General features: G+C 52.4%; 1 protein-coding gene across 1 annotated transcript in view; it reads left to right on the top strand.

Moving 5' to 3' along the window:
* Positions 1-10,628, top strand: part of LOC144488121 (rho-related GTP-binding protein RhoF-like) — a 13,167-nt gene extending 2,539 nt beyond the window's left edge. The window contains exons 3-5 of the mRNA XM_078206141.1: positions 4,167-4,276; positions 7,916-8,038; positions 9,788-10,628. Coding sequence (XP_078062267.1) covers positions 4,167-4,276; positions 7,916-8,038; positions 9,788-9,955 — 401 coding nt within the window. The 3' untranslated portion in view covers positions 9,956-10,628. The remainder of the gene's footprint in view (positions 1-4,166; positions 4,277-7,915; positions 8,039-9,787) is intronic.
* The last annotated feature ends 12,734 nt before the right edge of the window (positions 10,629-23,362 follow it).

Raw genomic sequence — 23,362 nt, 5'->3', positions numbered from 1 at the left:
GGCCTCCTCCCTGTTCATGTGTAACATGCTGGAGAAGGGGCTGAATGGGGCCTCCTCCTGTTCCTGTGTAACAGGCTGGAGAAGGGGCTGAATGGCCTCCTCCTGTTCCTGTGTAACAGGCTGGAGAAGGGGCTGAATGGCCTCCTCCTGTTCCGGTATAACAGGCTGGAGAAGGGGCTGAATGGTCTCCTCCTGTTCCTGTGTAACAGGCTGGAGAAGGGGCTGAATGGCCTCCTCCTGTTCCTGTGTAACAGGCTGGAGAAGGGGCTGAATGGCCTCCTCCTGTTCCTGTGTAACAGGCTGGAGAAGGGGCTGAATGGCCTCCTCCTGTTCCTGTGTAACAGGCTGGAGAAGGGGCTGAATGGGGCCTCCTCCTGTTCCTGTGTAACAGGCTGGAGAAGGGGCTGAATGGGGCCTCCTCCTGTTCCTGTGTAACAGGCTGGAGAAGGGGCTGAATGGGGCCTCCTGTTCCTGTGTAACAGGCTGGAGAAGGGGCTGAATGGCCTCCTACTGTTCCTGTGTAACAAGCTGGAGAAGGGGCTGAATGGCCTCCTCCTGTTCCTGTGTAACAGGCTGGGGAAGGGGCTGAATGGGGCCTCCTCCTGTTCCTGTGTAACAGGCTGGAGAAGGGGCTGAATGGCCTCCTCCTGTTCCTGTGTAACAGGCTGGAGAAGGGGCTGAATGGCCTCCTCCTGTTCCTGTGTAACAGGCTGGAGAAGGGGCTGAATGGCCTCCTCCTGTTCCTGTGTAACAGGCTGGAGAAGGGGCTGAATGGCCTCCTCCTGTTCCTGTGTAACAGGCTGGAGAAGGGGCTGAATGGGGCCTCCTCCTGTTCCTGTGTAACAGGCTGGAGAAGGGGCTGAATGGGGCCTCCTGTTCCTGTGTAACAGGCTGGAGAAGGGGCTGAATGGCCTCCCCCTGTTCCTGTGTAACAGGCTGGAGAAGGGGCTGAATGGCCTCCTCCTGTTCCTGTGTAACAGGCTGGAGAAGGGGCTGAATGGCCTCCTCCTGTTCCTGTGTAACAGGCTGGAGAAGGGGCTGAATGAGGCCTCCTCCTGTTCCTGTGTAACAGGCTGGAGAAGGGGCTGAATGGCCTCCTCGTGTTCCTGTGTAACAGGCTGGAGAAGGGGCTGAATGGCCTCCTCCTGTTCCTGTGTAACAGGCTGGAGAAGGGGCTGAATGGCCTCCTCCTGTTCCTGTGCAACAGGCTGGAGAAGGGGCTGAATGGGGCCTCCTCCTGTTCCTGTGTAACAGGCTGGAGAAGGGGCTGAATGGGGCCTCCTCCTGTTCCTGTGTAACAGGCTGGAGAAGGGGCTGAATGGCCTCCTCCTGTTCCTGTGTAACAGGCTGGAGAAGGGGCTGAATGGGGCCTCCTCCTGTTCCGGTGTAACAGGCTGGAGAAGGGGCTGAATGGCCTCCTCCTGTTCCTGTGTAACAGGCTGGAGAAGGGGCTGAATGGGGCCTCCTCCTGTTCCTGTGTAACAGGCTGGAGAAGGGGCTGAATGGCCTCCTCCTGTTCCTGTGTAACAGGCTCGAGAAGGGGCTGAATGGGGCCTCCTCCTGTTCCTGTGTAACAGGCTGGAGAAGGGGCTGAATGGGGCCTCCTCCTGTTCCTGTGTAACAGGCAGGAGAAGGGGCTGAATGGCCTCCTCCCGTCCCTGTGCAACAGGCTGGAGAAGAGGCTGAATGGGGCCTCCTCCTGTTCCTGTGTAACAGGCTGGAGAAGGGGCTGAATGAGGCCTCCTCCTGTTCCTGTGTAACAGGCTGGAGAAGGGGCTGAATGGCCTCCTCCTGTTCCTGTGTAACAGGCTGGAGAAGGGGCTGAATGGGGCCTCCTCCTGTCCCTGTGTAACAGGCTGGAGAAGGGGCTGAATGGGGCTTCCTACTGTTCCTGTGTAACAGGCTGGAGAAGGGGCTGAATGGGGCCTCCTCCTGTTCCTGTGTAACAGGCTGGAGAAGGGGCTGAATGGCCTCCTCCTGTTCCTGTGTAACAGGCTGGAGAAGGGGCTGAATGGGGCCTCCTCCTGTTCCTGTGTAACAGGCTGGAGAAGGGGCTGAATGGGGCCTCCTCCTGTTCCTGTGTAACAGGCTGGAGAAGGGGCTGAATGGGGCCTCCTCCTGTTCCTGTGTAACAGGCTGGAGAAGGGGCTGAATGGCCTCCTCCTGTTCCTGTGTAACAGGCTGGAGAAGGGGCTGAATGGCCTCCTCCTGTTCCTGTGTAACAGGCTGGAGAAGGGGCTGAATGGGGCCTCCTCCTGTTCCTGTGTAACAGGCTGGAGAAGGGGCTGAATGGGGCCTCCTCCTGTTCCTGTGTAACAGGCTGGAGAAGGGGCTGAATGGCCTCCTCCTGTTCCTGTGTAACAGGCTGGAAAAGGGGCTGAATGGCCTCCTCCTGTTCCTGTGTAACAGGCTGGAGAAGGGGCTGAATGGGGCCTCCTACTGTTCCTGTGTAACAGGCTGGAGAAGGGGCTGAATGGGGCCTCCTCCTGTTCCTGTGTAACAGGCTGGAGAAGGGGCTGAATGGCCTCCTCCTGTTCCTGTGTAACAGGCTGGAGAAGGGGCTGAATGGGGCCTCCTACTGTTCCTGTGTAACAGGCTGGAGAAGGGGCTGAATGGGGCCTCCTCCTGTTCCTGTGTAACAGGCTGGAGAAGGGGCTGAATGGCCTCCTCCTGTTCCTGTGTAACAGGCTGGAGAAGGGGCTGAATGGCCTCCTCCTGTTCCTGTGTAACAGGCTGGAGAAGGGGCAGAATGGGGCCTCCTCCTGTTCCTGTGTAACAGGCTGGAGAAGGGGCTGAATGGGGCCTCCTCCTGTTCCTGTGTAACAGGCTGGAGAAGGGGCTGAATGGCCTCCTCCTGTTCCTCTGTAACAGGCTGGAGAAGGGGCTGAATGGGGCCTCCTCCTGTTCCTGTGTAACTGGCTGGAGAAGGGGCTGAATGGGGCCTCCTCCTGTTCCTGTGTAACAGGCTGGAGAAGGGGCTGAATGGGGCCTCCTCCTGTTCCTGTGTAACAGGCTGGAGAAGGGGCTGAATGGCCTCCTCCTGTTCCTGTGTAACAGGCTGGAGAAGGGGCTGAATGGCCTCCTCCTGTTCCTGTGTAACAGGCTGGAGAAGGGGCTGAATGGCCTCCTCCTGTTCCTGTGTAACAGGCTGGAGAAGGGGCTGAATGGGGCCTCCTCCTGTTCCTGTGTAACAGGCTGGGGAAGGGGCTGAATGGGGCCTCCTCCTGTTTCTCTGTAACAGGCTGGGGAAGGGGCTGAATGGCCTCCTCCTGTTCCTGTGTAACAGGCTGGAGAAGGGGCTGAATGGGGCCTCCTCCTGTTCCTGTGTAACAGGCTGGAGAAGGGGCAGAATGGGGCCTCCTCCTGTTCCTGTGTAACAGGCTGGAGAAGGGGCTGAATGGGGCCTCCTCCTGTTCCTGTGTAACAGGCTGGGGAAGGGGCTGAATGGGGCCTCCTCCTGTTCCTGTGTAACAGGCTGGAGAAGGGGCTGAATGGGGCCTCCTCCTGTTTCTCTGTAACAGGCTGGGGAAGGGGCTGAATGGCCTCCTCCTGTTCCTGTGTAACAGGCTGGAGAAGGGGCTGAATGGGGCCTCCTCCTGTTCCTGTGTAACAGGCTGGAGAAGGGGCTGAATGGCCTCCTCCTGTTCCTGTGTAACAGGCTGGAGAAGGGGCTGAATGGCCTCCTTCTGTTCCTGTGTAACAGGCTGGAGAAGGGGCTGAATGGCCTCCTTCTGTTCCTGTGTAACAGGCTGGAGAAGGGGCTGAATGGCCTCCTCCTGTTCCTGTGTAACAGGCTGGAGAAGGGGCTGAATGGCCTCCTTCTGTTCCTCTGTAACAGGCTGGAGAAGGGGCTGAATGGCCTCCTCCTGTTCCTGTGTAACAGGCTGGAGAAGGGGCTGAATGGCCTCCTCCTGTTCCTGTGTAACAGGCTGGAGAAGGGGCTGAATGGGACCTCCTCCTGTTCCTGTGTAACAGGCTGGAGAAGGGGCTGAATGTCCTCCTCCTGTTCCTGTGTAACAGGCTGGAGAAGGGGCTGAATGGGGCCTCCTCCTGTTGCAGATGGAATGATTTATTGGCTAAACGCAGGTGTGTGTTGGGACGGGGAATGTCGTTGATCTTCCTCTCTCTCCATTTGGAAATCTCAAACTGTCGCCTTCTTGATTCAGGAGAACACGACTACGACAGGCTCCGCCCCCTCTGCTACAACGGGACCAATGTGGTGCTGGTTTGCTACGATGTCACCAATCCAAACAGCTTCCAGCATGTGCTCAGCAGAGTAAGTCAAAGACTATCAATTCCCAGGAGAGAGGGACAGAATGGCCTCCTCCTGTTCCAGTCTAATAGGATGGAGAGAGTGTACTGAGGGAGTGCCGCACTGTCAGAGGGTCAGTGCTGAGGGAGTGCCGCACTGTCAGAGGGTCAGTACTGAGGGAGTGTCGCACTGTCAGAAGGTCAGTGCTGAGGGAGTGCCGCACTGTCAGAGGGTCAGTGCTGAGGGAGTGCCGCACTGTCAGTGGGTCAGTGCTGAGGGAGTGCCGCACTGTCAGACGGTCAGTGCTGAGGGAGTGCCGCACTGTCAGAGGGTCAGTACTGAGGGAGTGCCGCACTGTCAGAGGGTCAGTGCTGAGGGAGTGTCGCACTGTCAGAGGGTCAGTGCTGAGGGAGTGCCGCACTGTCAGAGGGTCAGTACTGAGGGAGTGCCGCACTGTCAGAGGGTCAGTACTGAGGGAGTGCCGCACTGTCAGAGGGTCAGTACTGAGGGAGTGCCGCACTGTCAGAGGGTCAGTGCTGAGGGAGTGCCGCACTGTCAGAGGGTCAATGCTGAGGGAGTGCTGCACTGTTAGAGGGTCAGTACTGAGGGAGTGCCGCACTGTCAGAGGGTCAGTGCTGAGGGAGTGCCGCACTGTCAGAGGGTCAGTGCTGAGGGAGTGCCGCACTGTCAGAGGGTCAGTGCTGAGGGAGTGCCGCACTGTCAGAGGGTCAGTGCTGAGGGAGTGCCGCACTGTCAGAGGGTCAGTGCTGAGGGAGTGCCGCACTGTCAGAGGGTCAGTGCTGAGGGAGTGCCGCACTGTCAGAGGGTCAGTGCTGAGGGAGTGCCGCACTGTCAGAGGGTCAGTGCTGAGGGAGTGCCGCACTGTCAGAGGGTCAGTGCTGAGGGAGTGCCGCACTGTCAGAGGGTCAGTGCTGAGGGAGTGCCGCACTGTCAGAGGGTCAGTGCTGAGGGAGTGCCGCACTGTCAGAGGGTCAGTGCTGAGGGAGTGCCGCCCTGTCAGAGGGTCAGTGCTGAGGGAGTGCCGCACTGTCAGAGGGTCAGTGCTGAGGGAGTGCCGCACTGTCAGAGGGTCAGTACTGAGGGAGTGCCGCACTGTCAGAGGGTCAGTGCTGAGGGAGTGCCGCACTGTCAGAGGGTCAGTGCTGAGGGAGTGCCGCACTGTCAGAGGGTCAGTGCTGAGGGAGTGCCGCACTGTCAGAGGGTCAGTGCTGAGGGAGTGCCGCACTGTCAGAGGGTCAGTGCTGAGGGAGTGCCGCACTGTCAGAGGGTCGGTGCTGAGGGAGTGCCGCACTGTCAGAGGGTCGGTGCTGAGGGAGTGCCGCACTGTCAGAGGGTCAGTACTGAGGGAGTGCCGCACTGTCAGAGGGTCAGTGCTGAGGGAGTGCTGCACTGTCAGAGGGTCAGTGCTGAGGGAGTGCCGCACTGTCAGAGGGTCAGTACTGAGGGAGTGCCGCACTGTCAGAGGGTCAGTGCTGAGGGAGTGCCGCACTGTCAGAGGGTCAGTGCTGAGGGAGTGCCGCACTGTCAGAGGGTCAGTGCTGAGGGAGTGCCGCACTGTCAGAGGGTCAGTGCTGAGGGAGTGCCGCACTGTCAGAGGGTCAGTGCTGAGGGAGTGCCGCCCTGTCAGAGGGTCAGTGCTGAGGGAGTGCCGCACTGTCAGAGGGTCAGTGCTGAGGGAGTGCCGCACTGTCAGAGGGTCAGTACTGAGGGAGTGCCGCACTGTCAGAGGGTCAGTGCTGAGGGAGTGCCGCACTGTCAGAGGGTCAGTGCTGAGGGAGTGCCGCACTGTCAGAGGGTCAGTGCTGAGGGAGTGCCACACTGTCAGAGGGTCAGTGCTGAGGGAGTGCCGCACTGTCAGAGGGTCAGTGCTGAGGGAGTGCCGCACTTAAAGAGGGTCGGTGCTGAGGGATTGCCGCACTGTCAGAGGGTCGGTGCTGAGGGAGTGCCGCACTGTCAGAGGGTCAGTGCTGAGGGAGTGCCGCACTGTCAGAGGGTCAGTGCTGAGGGAGTGCTGCACTGTCAGAGGGTCAGTACTGAGGGAGTGCCGCACTGTCAGAGGGTCAGTGCTGAGGGAGTGCTGCACTGTCAGAGGGTCAGTGCTGAGGGAGTGCTTCACTGTCAGAGGGTCAGTGCTGAGGGAGTGCCGCACTGTCAGAAGGTCAGTACTGAGGGAGTGCCGCACTGTCGGAGGGTCAGTGCTGAGGGAGTGCCGCACTGTCAGAGGGTCAGTGCTGAGGGAGTGCCGCACTGTCAGAAGGTCAGTACTGAGGGAGTGCCGCACTGCCAGAGGGTCAGTACTGAGGGAGTGCCGCACTGTCAGAGGGTCAGTGCTGAGGGAGTGCCGCACTGTCAGACGTTCAGTGCTGAGGGAGTGCCGCTCTGTCAGAGGGTCAGTGCTGAGGGAGTGCCGCACTTTCAGAGGGTCAGTGCTGAGGGAGTGCCGCACTGTCAGAGGGTCAGTGCTGAGGGAGTGCCGCACTGTCAGAGGGCCAGTGCTGAGGGAGTGCCGCACTGTCAGAGGGTCAGTGCTGAGGGAGTGCCGCACTGTCAGAGGGTCAGTGCTGAGGGAGTGCCGCACTGTCAGAGGGTCAGTGCTGAGGGAGTGCCGCACTGTCAGATGGTCAGTGCTGAGGGAGGGCCGCACTGTCAGAGGGTCAGTGCTGAGGGAGTGCCGCACTGTCAGATGGTCAGTGCTGAGGGAGTGCCGCACTGTCAGAGGGTCAGTGCTGAGGGAGTGCCGCATTGTCAGAGGGTCAGTACTGAGGGAGTGCCGCATTGTCAGAGGGTCAGTACTGAGGCAGTGCCGCACTGTCAGAGGGTCAGTACTGAGGGAGTGCCGCACTGTCAGAGGGTCAGTACTGAGGGAGTGCCGCACTGTCAGAGGATCAGTGCTGAGGGAGTGCCGCACTGTCAGAGGGTCAGTGCTGAGGGAGTGCCGCACTGTCAGAGGGTCAGTGCTGAGGGAGTGCCGCTCTGTCAGAAGGTCAGTACTGAGGGAGTGCCGCACTGTCAGAGGGTCAGTACTGAGGGAGTGCCGCACTGTCAGTGGGTCAGTACTGAGGGAGTGCCGCACTGTCAGAGGGTCAGTGCTGAGCGAGTGCCGCACTGTCAGAGTGTCCGTACTGAGGGAGTGCCGCACTGTCAGAGGGTCAGTGCTGAGGGAGTGCCGCACTGTCAGAGGGTCAGTACTGAGGGAGTGCCGCACTGTCAGAGGGTCAGTGCTGATGGAGTGCCGCACTGTCAGAGGGTCAGTGCTGAGGGAGTGCCGCACTGTCAGAGGGTCAGTGCTGAGGGAGTGCCGCACTGTCAGAGGGTCAGTGCTGAGGGAGTGCCGCACTGTCAGAGGGTCAGTGCTGAGGGAGTGCCGCACTGTCAGAGGGTCAGTGCTGAGGGAGTGCCGCACTGTCAGAGGATCAGTACTGAGGGAGTGCCGCACTGTCAGAGGGTCAGTGCTGAGGGAGTGCCGCACTGTCAGAGGGTCAGTGCTGAGGGAGTGTCGCACTGTCAGAGGATTACTGATGCAGTTGAAATGAGAGAATTTAATGTCAGCAGGTTGAAGAAGGGCTGAATGGCCTCCTGTTCTCCGCCGTGTCTCTAATGTTTTTCTATCTGCTGTTTTTTTAATCCCTGTGGGTACCGGAGATTCGACAGCTGTGTCCTGGGATTCCCATGATCCTGGTGGCCTGCAAGACAGATCTGAGGATGAACAAAGTCATTCAGCGCAAACTGAGTAAAACTGGCCAGGAGCCGGTCACCTTCACCCAGGTAAATGATTCCCCCAGAGACAGACTCAGCACACGCTCCTGCTCACCCTGCAATCACTGACCCAAAACTGGAGGCCCCCTCATCAACCCTCCACTTCAACAGAGGGGAAATCAGCCAGGGTTCCTGCTCCTGATCACTGTCCAGTGATCCCTGGGTTAGAGAGAGAGAGGGGGGAAATCAGCCAGGGTTCCTGCTCCCGATCCCTGTCCAGTGATCCCTGGGTTAGAGAGAGAGGGGAAATCAGCCAGGGTTCCTGCTCCTGATCACTGTCCAGTGATCCCTGGGTTAGAGAGAGAGAGGGGAAATCAGCCAGAGTTCCTGCTCCTGATCCCTGTCCAGTGATCCCTGGGTTAGAGAGAGAGGGGGGAAATCAGCCAGGGTTCCTGCTCCTGATCACTGTCCAGTGATCCCTGGGTTAGAGAGAGAGAGGGGAAATCAGCCAGGGTTCCTGCTCCTGATCCCTGTCCAGTGATCCCTGGGTTAGAGAGAGAGAGGGGAAATCAGCCAGGGTTCCTGCTCCCGATCCCTGTCCAGTGATCCCTGGGTTAGAGAGAGAGGGGAAATCAGCCAGGGTTCCTGCTCCTGATCCCTGTCCAGTGACCCCTGGGTTAGAGAGAGAGGGGAAATCAGCCAGGGTCCCTGCTCCCGATCCCTGTCCAGTGATCCCTGGGTTAGAGAGAGAGAGGGGGGAAATCAGCCAGGGTTCCTGCTCCAGATCACTGTCCAGTGATCCCTGGGTTAGAGAGAGAGAGAGGGGAAATCAGCCAGGGTTCCTGCTCCTGATCCCTGTCCAGTGATCCCTGGGTTAGAGAGAGAGGGGAAATCAGCCAGGGTCCCTGCTCCCGATCCCTGTCCAGTGACCCCTGGGTTAGAGAGAGGGGGGAAATCAGCCAGGGTTCCTGCTCCTGATCGCTGTCCAGTGACCCCTGGGTTAGAGAGAGAGAGGGGAAATCAGCCAGGGTTCCTGCTCCTGATCCCTGTCCAGTGATCCCTGGGTTAGAGAGAGAGGGGAAATCAGCCAGGGTTCCTGCTCCTGATCACTGTCCAGTGATCCCTGGGTTAGAGAGAGAGGGGAAATCAGCCAGGGTTCCTGCTCCTGATCCCTGTCCAGTGATCCCTGGGTTAGAGAGAGAGAGGAAATCAGCCAGGGTTCCTGCTCCTGATCCCTGTCCAGTGACCCCTGGGTTAGAGAGAGAGAGGGGAAATCAGCCAGGGTTCCTGCTCCTGATCCCTGTCCAGTGATCCCTGGGTTAGAGAGAGGGGGGAAATCAGCCAGGGTTCCTGCTCCTGATCCCTGTCCAGTGATCCCTGGGTTAGAGAGAGAGAGAGGGGAAATCAGCCAGGGTTCCTGCTCCTGATCCCTGTCCAGTGACCCCTGGGTTAGAGAGAGAGGGGAAATCAGCCAGGGTTCCTGCTCCTGATCCCTGTCCAGTGATCCCTGGGTTAGAGAGAGAGAGAGGGGAAATCAGCCAGGGTTCCTGCTCCTGATCCCTGTCCAGTGACCCCTGGGTTAGAGAGAGAGAGGGGAAATCAGCCAGGGTTCCTGCTCCTGATCCCTGTCCAGTGATCCCTGGGTTAGAGAGAGAGGGGAAATCAGCCAGGGTTCCTGCTCCTGATCCCTGTCCAGTGATCCCTGGGTTAGAGAGAGGGGAAATCAGGCAGGGTTCCTGCTCCGTGTGGGTGGGTGGCGGGCAGTGTGGGGTCGATGTGTGATGTAAATGTTGACATTGCCGCTCTGGTTTCCCTCAGGGTCTGACTGTGGCCCGTCAGATGCGGGCGTCCGGCTTTCTGGAATGTTCCGCCAAGCTGAATGAGAAGGTGGTGGAGACCTTCCGCGAGGCAGCCCTGTCTGCCCTCGATGGCTGCAGTAGGCCCAGAATGAGGAAGAGGGCAGAGAGGGGCTGCCTGGTGTCCTAGCGGGCAGCCCAGCCACTGGCAGCCAATCCTGAGTGAAGCGGGGCCTTCTGTCACTGCTTCTGGAACCTTCTGTATGGCGAGGGGGCTCGGTGAGGCCCAGCCGTCGGCTCGCTAGTCACACGGGGAGCGAAGGGCCTCCTTCAATCGCTAGGCCCAGGTGAGGGAGTGGGGCCTGTCTGAATTCCACGCACCCTCCTGGAGGCATAGACGCGGATATGGACCCAGGAAAGGCCCAGGCTGTCGGCCTAGTCCTGATTCAACCTGATACTGAACATAGAGTGAGGTACTGAGTCCTGTGTGGGTGCACCCACATAAGGCAGGCAAGGCCCAGGCTGTCGGCCTAGTCCTGATTCGGCCTGACAAGCAGCACATGTGTGACTCCCGGACACACACACACACACAGAGCTGGAAAACTGAGGCGTTTGGATTACCGGGAGCCAGATTCTGAAAGTGGTGAAACGCTCATGGACTTTCTGCGATTTGCAGATTCACAAACAACTCAGAGACAATGCAGAGTGAAGCGTCTGGGAACGCTGTGACTGACTGCGGGGCTGTCTGACTTCCAGCTCATTAAACTCACACATTGGGATGCAGAATGTAACGTCTTGTAGCCGAGGGCTTTGTGATTCATTCCCTCACGGAGCGGACTGAATAAAGAGCATTTCACACAGCCTTCGATGCTTCCAAGTACATCAACCTATGTTATAGGCAAAGGAGATTGCAATAGCCCATGATATACCCCACAGCAGGGCAATGGGCATAATTCCAGTGTGAGAACACTGGAATAGGGATTGGAGGGGGGCCTTTCCTTGAGGGTTCAGAGAAATGGTCTTCAATGGATTGTTAGGGGATTAGAGGGATGGTCTTTGATGGAGAGTTATGGAATTGGAGGGACGGTCTTCGATGGGAGAGTTAGGGGATTAGAGGGATGGTCTTCGATGGAGAGTTAGGGGATTAGAGGGATGGTCTTCAATGGAGAGTTAGGAGATTAGAGGGATGGTCTTCAATGGAGAGTTAGGAGATTAGAGGGAGGGTCTTCGATGTGAGAGTTAGGGGATTAGAGGGATGGTCTTCAATGGAGAGTTAGGAGATTAGAGGGATGGTTTATGATGGGAGAGTTAGAAATTCTGGAAATTGAGATGTGTGAGGTCCAGAGCTTCAGGATTGTGAGTTGGGTTCTGGAGATTCCCACAGATCAACCCCCTGAAAACACGGCCCAGAAACTGCATACACAAAACCCAATCCATCAGAGTGGAATAATGTTCAGAGAGAACACAAGAACACAAGCAATAGAAGCAGCAGTAGACCATTCGGCCCTTCAAGTCTGCCCCGCCATTCAATACTATCATGGCTGATCTATGCCGGTGCATTTGTGAGGCCTGTTCTACCTTCAGGTGTGGAGTGTTCCAACAAGACTTGGTAAAGAGATAGGCGATTAGAGGGATGGTCTTCGATGGGAGAGTTAGGCGATTAGAGGGATGGTCTTCGATGGGAGAGTTAGGGATTAGAGGAATGATCTTCGATGGGAGAGTTAGGGGATTAGAGGGATGGTCTTCGATGGAAGAGTTAGGGATTAGAGGAATGGTCTTCGATGGAAGAGTTAGGGGATTAGTGAGATGATCTTCAATGGAGAGTTAGGGGATTAGAAGGATGGTCTTTGATGGCGAGTTAGAGGATGAGAGGGGTGGTCTTCAATGGAAGTGTTAGGGAATTAGAGGGATGTTCTTTGATGGAGAGTTAGAGAATGGAGGGATGGTCTTCAATGGTAGAGATCAGGGATTAGGGGGATGGTCTTTAATGGAGAGTTAGGGAATTAGAGGGAGGGTCTTTGATGGAAGAGTGAGGAGATCAGCAAGATGGTCTTCAATAGAGAGGGGCTTAGAGGGATGGTCATCGATGGCGAGTTAGGGGATTAGAGGGATGGTCATCGATGGCGAGTTAGGGGATTAGAGGGATGGTCTTTGATGGAGAGTTAGGGGATTAGATGGATGGTCTTTGATGTGAGAGTTAGGGGATTAGAGGGATGGTCTTCGATGGAGAGTTAGGGGATTAGAGGGAGGGTCTTCGATGGGAGAGTTAGGGGATTAGAGGGATGGTCTTTGATGGAGAGTTAGGGGATTAGAGGGATGGTCTTTGATGGGAGAGTTAGGGGATTAGAGGGATGGTCTTTGATGTGAGAGTTAGGGGATTAGATGGATGGTCTTCGATGGGAGAATTAGGGGATTAGAGGGATGGTCTTCAATGGAGAGTTAGGGGATTAGATGGATGGTCTTCGATGGGAGAATTAGGGGATTAGAGGGATGGTCTTCAATGGAGAGTTAGGGGATTAGAGGGATTAGGGGATTAGAGGGATGGTCATCGATGGCGAGTTAGGGGATTAGAGGGAGGGTCTTCGATGTGAGAGTTAGGGGGTTAGAGGGATGGTCTTCGATGGGAGAGTTAGGGGATTAGAGGGATGGTCATCGATGGCGAGTTAGGGGATTAGAGGGAGGGTCTTCGATGGGAGAGTTAGGGGGTTAGAGGGATGGTCTTCGATGGGAGAGTTAGGGGATTAGAGGGATGGTCTTCGATGGGAGAGTTAGGGGGTTAGAGGGATGGTCTTTGATGGGAGAGTTAGGGGATTAGAGGGATGGTCTTCGATGGCGAGTTAGGGGATTAGAGGGAGGGTCTTCGATGTGAGAGTTAGGGGATTAGAGGGATGGTCTTCGATGGGAGAGTTAGGGGATTAGAGGAATGGTCTTCGATGGGAGAGTTAGGGGGTTAGAGGGATGGTCTTCGATGGGAGAGTTAGGGAATTGGAGGGATGGTCTTCGATGGGAGAGTTAGGGGGTTAGAGGGCTGGTCTTCGATGGGAGAATTAGGGAATTAGAGGGAGGGTCTTTGATGGAGAGTTAGGGGATTAGAGTGATGTGCATTATCTTAACTATGTTAAAGGTTGTCTGTTGTTCATGAAAAGAGATGTGGTTTTCACACCGAGATTCAGACTTACATGAAAGTTGACTCTGGGAGCTCCGACCTGTGAAGAGCTCAAACTGAAAGGAAAGCAGCAAGCTCTGCAGCACCGTAATGACATCAGCATCAAATCACATGATCAGTTCTTAAAGCAATCATGCAACTATTCTAAATATATAACATACCCCGCCCCCCCCCCCCTCGCCTTTACTTCCGTGGTCACGGCAACAACTTACTACAATGTTATACATATAAAACTCTGGACACAGCACTATGGATCATTAATCATTATACACAGTCAATAAGAAATTCAATGAGGAAGATGTCTATACCTGTTCGGTTGTATATGATCTGGAATTTGTCCTTGACCCTAGAAGTATGAGTTGGAATTTCAGTAGGCACTTCCTCTGATGGAACAAATTCTGTATCATTCTCACGTGGTAATGTAGCAAAGAACAAAGAAAATTACAGCACAGGAACAGGCCCTTCGGCCCCTCCAAGCCTGCACCGACCATGCTGCCCGACTTAACTAAAGCCCCCTACCCTTCCGGGGACCATATCCCTCTATTCCCATTCTATTCATGTACTTGTCAAGATGCCCCTTAAAAGTCACTACCGTATCCGCTTCCACTCCCTCCCCCGGCAGCGAGTTCCAGGCACCCACCACCCTCTGTGTAAAAAATCTGCCTCGTACATCTCCTTTAAACCTTGCCCCTCGCACCTTAAACCTATGCCCCCTAGTAATTGACTCTTCCACCCTGGGGAAAAAGCTTCTGACTATCCACTCTGTCCATGCCCCTCATAATCTTGTAGACTTCTATCAGGTCACCCCTCAACCTCCATCAAAGATTCAATCATCAGACAACTCAGATTCAACTAACTCTTCCGTACTCTGGCTGTACCCAATCCTCACTCGTGCCATAACTACGCGCTAACACTCGATCTCCTGGTTGAAATGAGTGTTGTTTTGCCATTACTTCTCATCCAGCAACTTGTAGTTAATGTTCTACCAACTCTGAAGTTTCTGGAGGTAATAAATCAGTTCTCAACTTTCTCTTTAAGAGTAGCAGTGCAGGTGAACATTGGGTCGTTGTGTCAGTCGTGTTTCTATAAGATGCCAAAAAGCTATTCACTCGATGTGATAATGAACCTTTCTCTCTTGATGCTTTTAAAGAATGTTTCAAGGATTGTATGAATCTTTCAGCTAATCTATTGGTTGATGGATGATAAGGTGTGGATTTTATATACTATTTACTTTGAGAAAATCCTCAAACTCTTGTGAAGTAAACTGTGAGCTATTATCTCTAACAATCTGTTCCAGCTTACCAAATCTCGCAAACATTTCATCAAGTTGTGCAAGAACTTCTCCGGCTATGTCGAGGGCATCTTGAAACCCATTGTACAAAGAACCCCCAGCTTTTGTCGCGACACTACGGACTTCCTACAGAAACTCGGCACACATGGAGCAGTTGAACCAGGAGCGCTCCTCGTCACAATGGATGTCTCGGCACTCTACACCAGCATCCCCCATGACGATGGCATTGCTGCAACGGCCTCAGTGCTCAGCGCCGACAACTGCCAGTTTCCAGATGCAATTTTACAACTCATCCACTTCATCCTGGACCACAATGTCTTCACCTTCAACAACCAGTTCTTCATCCAGAAACACGGAACAGCCATGGGGACCAAATTCGCACCTCAATATGCCAACATCTTCATGCACAGGTTCGAACAAGACTTCTTCACCTCACAGGACCTCCAACCGATGCTATACACTAGATACATCGATGACATTTTCTTCCTTTGGAGTCATGGTGAACAATCACTGAAACAACTCTATGATGACATCAACAAGTTCCATCCCACCATCAGACTCACCATGGACTACTCTCCGGAATCGGTTGCATTCTTGGACACACGCATCTCCATTACGGACGGTCACCTCAGCACCTCACTGTACCACAAGCCCACAGATAACCTCACGATGCTCCACTTCTCCAGCTTCCACCCTAAACACATTAAAGAAGCCATCCCCTACGGACAAGCCCTCCGAATACACAGGATCTGCTCGGATGAGGAGGATCGCAACAGACACCTCCAGACGCTGAAAGATGCCCTCATAAGAACAGGATATGGCGCTCGACTCATCGATCGACAGTTCCGACACGCCACAGCGAAAAACCGCACCGACCTCCTCAGAAGACAAACACGGGACACAGTGGACAGAGTACCCTTCGTCGTCCAGTACTTCCCCGGAGCGGAGAAGCTACGGCATCTCCTCCGGAGCCTTCAACATGTCATTGATGAAGACGAACATCTCACCAAGGCCATCCCCACACCCCCACTTCTTACCTTCAAACAACCGCACAACCTCAAACAAACCATTGTCCGCAGCAAACTACCCAGCCTTCAGGAGAACGTGACCACAACACCACACAACCCTGCCACAGCAACCTCTGCAAGACGTGCCGGATCATCGACACAGATGCCATCATCTCACGCGAGAACACCATCCACCAGGTACACGGGACATACTCTTGCAACTCGGCCAACGTTGTCTACCTGATACGCTGCAGGAAAGGATGTCCCGAGGCATGGTACATTGGGGAAACCATGCAGACGCTGCGACAACGGATGAATGAACACCACTCGACAATCACCAGGCAATACTGTTCTCTTCCTGTTGGGGAACACTTCAGCGGTCACGGGCATTCAGCCTCTGATATTCAGGTAAGTGTTCTCCAAGGCGGCCTTCACGACACACGACAGCGCAGAGTCGCTGAGCAGAAACTGACAGCCAAGTTCCGCACACATGAGGACGGCCTAAACCGGGATATTGGGTTCATGTCACACTATCTGTAATCCTCACAGCTCGCCTGGACCTGCAGAGTTTCACTGGCTGTCTTGTCTGGAGACAATACACATCTTTTTAGCCTGTCTTGATGCTCTCTCCACTCACATTGTTTGTATCTTAAAGACTTGTTAGCTGTAAGTATTCACATTCCAACCATTATTCTGTAAATTGAGTTTGTGTCTTTATAAGCCCTGTTTGTGAACAGAATTCCCACTTACCTGAAGAAGGGGCTTAAGGCTCCGAAAGCTTGTGTGGCTTTTGCTACCAAATAAACCTGTTGGACTTTAACCTGGTGTTGTTAAACTTCTTACCCTCATACGAGCCAGTGAAATCTACATATCGTTGCCCTGGCGTTTTAGGCCACCCCTAAGAGTGTAGACAAGTGTGATGTTTTTCTTATTGGTGGACAGGATTGACACTGTCCCACCTTTTCTTCAATCTGAGTATCCAGACCCGGCCACCAAAAATAACTAAATGCTAATTCCTTCATCCAGAATATACCAGGATGTCCTTCATGTCGTTGTTCAAGAACTCTTCCACACAGGCTAGCAGGGATGGTCTCTCGGAGTCCCCACAATAGACACCTTGGACGGTCAACTGAAGCTTTCTTGACACATATGGTTTTAAATCAGGATGTGTACGATGCGTTCCAGATATCATTCCTTTCAATATCACATCCATCACCTTCCCAATCACAGGATCATTTCTGGTCTGTCTCTGAACTTGAAAATCTGTCGCAGGCAAATGATCCACTGGTGATAAAGAATACTATCAAAACCAGTTGGTGACATCTGCTCGGCAGGTAAAGGTAAGCATGATAACGCATCAGCGTTAGCGTGGGACTCTGATTAATGATATCTGCTCGGTGGGTAAAGGTAAGACCAGTGGCCATATTTGTAATCAACTAGCAGCTAACGAAGATATGACTTTGTTCCACCCATAAATAGCAATCAGTAATGTGAAATGACAACTGTATAAATAATGATGCAACATTGGTACGCTGAAGATTATGCCCAATGCTTCTTTTTCTAGCTGACCATAGTTAGATTCAGCGCTAGTCAGAGTACACAAAGCAAAAGCTATTGGTCATTCATCTCCCGAAGATATCAATGTGAAACTACTGCCCCCACTCCATTAGGTGAAGCATTGCAAGCAAGCAGTAATGGTAGCTTCCAATTAAAATGAACCAATACTTCAGACTTCTGCAAAGCATCTTTGACATCCTTGTACGTTTTCTACATTCTGTTGTCCAGTCCCATGACTATTTCATGCATTAATACATTATGCAATAATGCAGCTAATGTTACGGTTGAGGTTAGAAACTCCAAAGTGTTTTATGACGACTGCCTGGATCATAAGTTTTGCATTTTGGATTTGGCTCGGATAAGCGTGAGGTGTTTCACCTCAGGATGATTCAAATGACCCACTAGGGAGCTTTTATCAAACAAAGTTTATTTAAGAATATAGTTAACATGTATCGTAAGAAAATTAGCAAAAACTTTTATCAGTTACAGACAAGAAACAGATAATGTATAACCCTTAACAAAGATATCTACAATGCTCCAATCAAACCAATCCCATAGACAAAAGACCTTAACACAGCACAGACTAATGCTCACGTGATATTGGAAATAGAGTCCTTTGGTTGGAGAATTGAAAACTTTCAGTCTTGGTTCACTCAGAACAGCTTCCCAGAACATCAGGGACTTTAGGCAAACTACTAACAGATTCTTTCCCACAGGAAGCCAAAACCTTGCTTTAAGATCACCAGCAGAATTTCCAAATAAAATAGGGAGAGAGAGACTTCGGTTCAGCTTGCTACCCCTGTTAAAACCCAACTGCTTCTCAGAACTGAAAACGAAACCTTAAACTCACTGGGAAAAAAAACCTGAACAAAAACACATGACCTTCCTCCTAACAATGCAGGACTGTAAAACTAATCCCAGAGTAAACACAGCAACCCCATTTAAACCACTTAAGTAGCAACAAGAGGACTCATCGTAGTCAGCCTAGCAACATACTGACATCAGCTAAGGCTGTGAGCTGAGAAACACTGCCTGTGAGAGCTGCAGAGACCATGATTTTAAAAAAATCTCTTAAAGGTACACTAACATCCCACTAAGTTAAGGAAAGATTTGACATAATAATTTACTAATCCTGGAAAGGACCTCAATTGCATCACATTCATCGGACGTGGTGCTCTTAATATAGCTTCCATCTTTTTAGGTGCTTTATGTTGGCCTTTATTATTAATAATGACCCAAATACTGGACTGCCATCTGGAAAAAGTAACCCTCTTCTTTCTTGATATGCAGACCATGTGCTTGAAGATATTCTAATGTTGCTTCTAAATTAATCAAGTCTCCTCTCCTCAGGACCCTGTAATCAGAATATCATCCAGGTAACATTGTACACCAGAGAGACCACTTAAAGTCTGATCCATTGATCTTTGGATAAGGCTGGTGTGGATGTTATTCCAAAAGGTAATCTTTTACAATGAAAAAGACCTTTGTGAGTAACAATGGTAAGCAATGGTTGAGATTCAGCAGCTACATTCATCTGTAAATTTGCCTGTGAAAGATCAAACTTGCTGAATTTCTGCCCACCTGATAATCCAGCAAACACATCTTCAATTAAAGGAAGTGGAGATGGATCAGAACACAACACTGGATTTATGGTTGTTTTAGAATCACCAGAAATATGAACGGAACCATCTGGTTTCATGACAGGTACGATGGGGGTTGCCCAGTCACTCATTGTAACCAGTTCTAACACACCAGTGTTAACAAGTTGTACTAATTCTTCTTCAACATTGGGATGAATTGCAGATGGCACTGCTCTTGTTTTGAGGCTTTTTGGTTGACTGTTAGGCTTTATCTTGAGTGTCACTTCAGCTCCCTTCATTGAACCAAGTGCCTCTTTGAATAAACTCTTGTATTTATCCGAGTGGCCTAATTCTGCTCCTATGTCTTCTGGTCTTCTGGTCAATCTCTTCCCTGTATATGTGGGTCTGTTTTAGCATCGACCAATCTGTTGATAGCACCCCAGCTTTACCTTCTCTAACCATGATCCCCCAAAGGATGAGATGTGAAGGCATAGGACCCTTAAAAGGTGAAGGGGGAAAAGTTTGTGCGGAACCGTTAGAAATGGCGGAGCTGCTTAATGAATACTTTACCTCGGTATTCACGGTGGAAAGGGATCTGGGTGGTTGTACTGCTGGTTTGCGGTGGACAGAAAGGATCGAGCATGTGGACATAAAGAAAGAGGATGTGTTGGAACTATTGAATGGCATCAAGGTTGGTAAGTCTCCGGGACCGGATGGGATGTACCCCAGGTTACTGTGGGAGGCGAGGGAGGAGATTGCGGAGCCTTTGGCGATGATCTTTGCATCGTCGATGGAGACGGGAGAGGTTCCGGAGGATTGGAGGATTGCAGATGTGGTCCCTATATTCAAGAAAGGGAACAGGGACAGCCCGGGAAATTACCGACCGGTGAGTCTAACCTCAGTGGTTGGTAAGTTGATGGAGAGAATCCTGAGAGACAGGATTTATGATCATCTAGAGAAGTTTAGTATGATCAAAAGTAGTCAGCACGGCTTTGTCAAGGGCAGGTCGTGCCTTACGAGCCTGGTTGAGTTCTTTGAAAATGTGACCAAACACATTGACGAAGGAAGAGCGGTGGATGTGGTCTATATGGACTTCAGCAAGGCGTTCGATAAGGTCCCCCATGCAAGACTTCTTGAGAAAGTGAGAGGGCATGGGATCCAAGGGGCTGTTGCCTTGTGGATCCAGAACTGGCTTGCCTGCAGAAGGCAGAGAGTGGCTGTGGAGGGGTCTTTCTCTGCATGGAGGTCAGTGACCAGTGGAGTGCCCCAGGGATCTGTTCTGGGACCCTTGCTGTTTGTCATTTTCATAAATGACCTGGATGAGGAAGTGGAGGGATGGGTTGGTAAGTTTGCTGACGACACCAAGGTAGGTGGTGTTGTGGATAGTTTGGAGGGATGTCAGAAGTTGCAGCGAGACATAGATAGAATGCAAGACTGGGCGGAGAAGTGGCAGATGGACTTCAACCCGGATAAGTGTGTGGTGATCCATTTTGGCAGATCCAATGGGATGAAGCAGCAGTATAATATGAAGGGTACCATTCTTAGCAGTGTAGAGGATCAGAAGGACCTTGGGGTCCGGGTCCATAGGACTCTTAAATCGGCCTCGCAGGTGGAGGATGCGGTCAAGAAGGCGTACGGTGTACTGGCCTTCATTAATCGAGGGATTGAGTTTAGGAGTCGGGAGATAATGCTGCAGCTTTATAGGACCCTGGTTAGACCCCACTTGGAGTACTGCGCGCAGTTCTGGTCACCTCATTACAGGAAAGATGTTGAAGCCATTGAAAGGGTGCAGAGGAGATTTACAAGGATGTTGCCTGGATTGGGGGGCATGCCTTATGAGGATAGGTTGAGGGAGCTTGGTCTCTTCTCCTTGGAGAGACGAAGGATGAGAGGTGTCCTGATAGAGGTTTACAAGATGTTGAGAGGTCTGGATAGGGTAGACTCTCAGAGGCTATTTCCAAGGGCTGAAATGGTTGCTACGAGAGGACACAGGTTTAAGGTGCTGGGGGGTAGGTACAGAGGAGATGTCAGGGGTAAGTTTTTCACTCAGAGGGTGGTGGGTGAGTGGAATCGGCTGACGTCGGTGGTGGTGGAGGCAAACTCGTTGGGGTCTTTTAAGAGACTTCTGGATGAGTACATGGGATTTAATGGGATTGAGGGCTATAGATAGGCCTAGAGGTGGGGATGTGATCGGCGCAACTTGTGGGCCGAAGGGCCTGTTTGTGCTGTGGCTTTCTATGTTCTATGTTCTAAATAGAACTGGAAAATTACCACGGACCACATGGAGAGGCAACTCAACTGTTTGTCCACCCAACTTTATATTGACACGGTGGAACAATTTAACAGCGCACTCTAAGGGTGTGCTGGCCTTGGAAAGGGTCCAGAGGAGGTTCACAAGAATGATCCCTGGAATGAAGAGCTTGTCGTATGAGGACGTATTGAGGTCTCTGGGTCTGCACTCGTTGGAGTTTAGAAGGATGAGGGGGGATCTTATTGAAACTTACAGGATACTGCAAGGCCTGGACTGAGTGGACTTGGAGAGAATGTTTCCACTAGTAGGAAAAACTAGAACCAGAGGGCACAACCTCAGGCTAAAGGGACAATCCTTTAAAACAGAGATGAGGAGAAGTGTCTTCAGCCAGAAAGTGGTGAATCTGTGGAACTCTTTGCCGCAGAAGGCTGTGGAGGCCAGGTCATTGAGTGTCTTTAAGACAGAGATAGATAGCTTCTTGATTAATAAGGGGATCAGGGGTTATGGGGAAAAGGCAGGAGAATGGGGATGAGAAAAATATCAGCCATGATTGAATGGCGGAGCGGACTCGATGGGCCGAGTGGCCTCATTCTGCTCCTATGTCTTATGGTCTTCTGGTCAATCTCTTCCCTGTATATCCTTCCAATGATGTGGAGATGCCGGCATTGGACTGGGGTAAACACAGTAAGAGTTAACAACACCAGGTTAAAGTCCAACAGGTGTATTTGGTAGCAAATACCATTAGCTTTCGGAGCGCTGCTCCTTCGTCAGATGGAGTGAATATCTGCTCTCAAACAGGGCACAGAGACACAAAATCAAGTTACAGAATACTGATTAGAATGCGAATCTCTACAGCCAACCAGGGCTTAAACATACAGACAATGTGGGTGGAGGGAGCATTAAGCACAGGTTAAAGAGATGTGTATTGTCTCCAGACAGGACAGCCAGTGAGATTCTGCAAGTCCAGGAGGCAAGCTGTGGGGGTTACTGATAGTGTGACATGAACCCAAGATCCCGGTTTAGGCCGTCCTCATGTGTGTGGAACTTGGCTATCAGTTTCTGCTCAGCGACTCTGCGCTGTCGTGTGTCATCAACAAGTTCCATCCCACCATCAGACTCACCATGGACTACTCTCCGGAATCGGTTGCATTCTTGGACACACGCATCTCCATCAAGGATGGTCACCTCAGCACCTCACTGTACCGCAAGCCCACGGATAACCTCACGATGCTCCACTTCTCCAGCTTCCACCCTAAACACGTTAAAGAAGCCATCCCCTACGGACAAGCCCTCCGAATACACAGGATCTGCTCGGATGAGGAGGATCGCAACAGACACCTCCAGATGCTGAAAGATGCCCTCATAAGAACAGGATATGGTGCTCGACTCATCGATCGACAGTTCCAACGCGCCACAGCGAAAAACCGCACCAACCTTCTCAGAAGACAAACACGGGACATGGTGGACAGAGTACCCTTCGTCGTCCAGTACTTCCCTGGAGCGGAGAAGCTACGGCATCTCCTCCGGAGCCTTCAACATGTCATTGATGAAGATGAACATCTTGCCAAGGCCATCCCCACACCCCCACTTCTTGCCTTCAAACAACCGCACAACCTCAGACCATTGTCCGCAGCAAACTACCAGCCTTCAGGAGAACAGTGACCACGACACCACACAACCCTGCCACAGCAACCTCTGCAAGACGTGCCGGATCATCAACACGGATGCCATCATCTCACGTGAGAACACCATCCACCAGGTACACGGTACCTACTCTTGCAACTCGGCCAACGTTGTCTACCTGATACGCTGCAGGAAAGGATGTCCCGAGGCATGGTACATTGGGGAGACCATGCAGACGCTACGACAATGGATGAATGAACACCGCTCGACAATCACCAGGCAAGACTGTTCTCTTCCGGTGGGGGAGCACTTCAGCAGTCACGGCCATTCAGCCTCTGATCTTCGGGTAAGCGTTCTCCAAGGCGGCCTTCACGACACACGACAGCGCAGAGTCGCTGAGCAGAAACTGATAGCCAAGTTCCGCACACATGAGGACGGCCTAAACCGGGATGTTGGGTTTATGTCACACTATCATAGAATCCTACAGTGCAGAAAGAGGCCATTCGGCCCATCGAGTCTGCACCAACCACAATCCCACCCAGGCCCTATCCACATATCCCTACATATTTACCCGCTAACCCCTCTAACCTATGCATCCCGGGACACTAAGGGGCAATTTAGAATGGCCAATCAACCTAGCCCGCACATCTTTGGACTGTCCACTTAAATTCGGAATCACGCAGAATCTAGCTGATCCACCCTGTACAGACGTTCAGTTGGAGCTCATTATCTTTCTGGACATTCTCTTCTGAATGGCCATAATTCTTTTCTTCCAAGTTGTAAATGTTTCACTCGCCTGCAGTCTCTCTCCATTTAGATAATAATCTGCCTTCTGATTCCCCCTACCAAACTGCATCATAGAGCATAGAAAAAATACAGCACAAACAGGCCCTTCGGCCCACAAGTTGCGCCGGTCATGTCCCTACCTACCTAGGCTTATATATAGGCTTACCTATAACCCTCAATCCTATTCAGTCCCATGTACTTATCCAGAAGTCTCTTAAAAGACCCTATCGAGTTTGCCTCCACCACCACTGACGGCAGCCGATTCCACTCACCCACCACCCTCTGTGTGAAAAACTTACCCCTGACATCCCCTCTGTACCTACTCCCCAGCACCTT

Source organism: Mustelus asterias, unplaced genomic scaffold (assembly GCF_964213995.1).
Source record: "Mustelus asterias unplaced genomic scaffold, sMusAst1.hap1.1 HAP1_SCAFFOLD_1305, whole genome shotgun sequence".
NCBI classification, from domain to species: Eukaryota; Metazoa; Chordata; class Chondrichthyes; order Carcharhiniformes; family Triakidae; genus Mustelus; species Mustelus asterias.
Note: the sequence above shows the minus strand (reverse complement) of the source record. Positions and strands in the feature narration are given on the sequence as shown.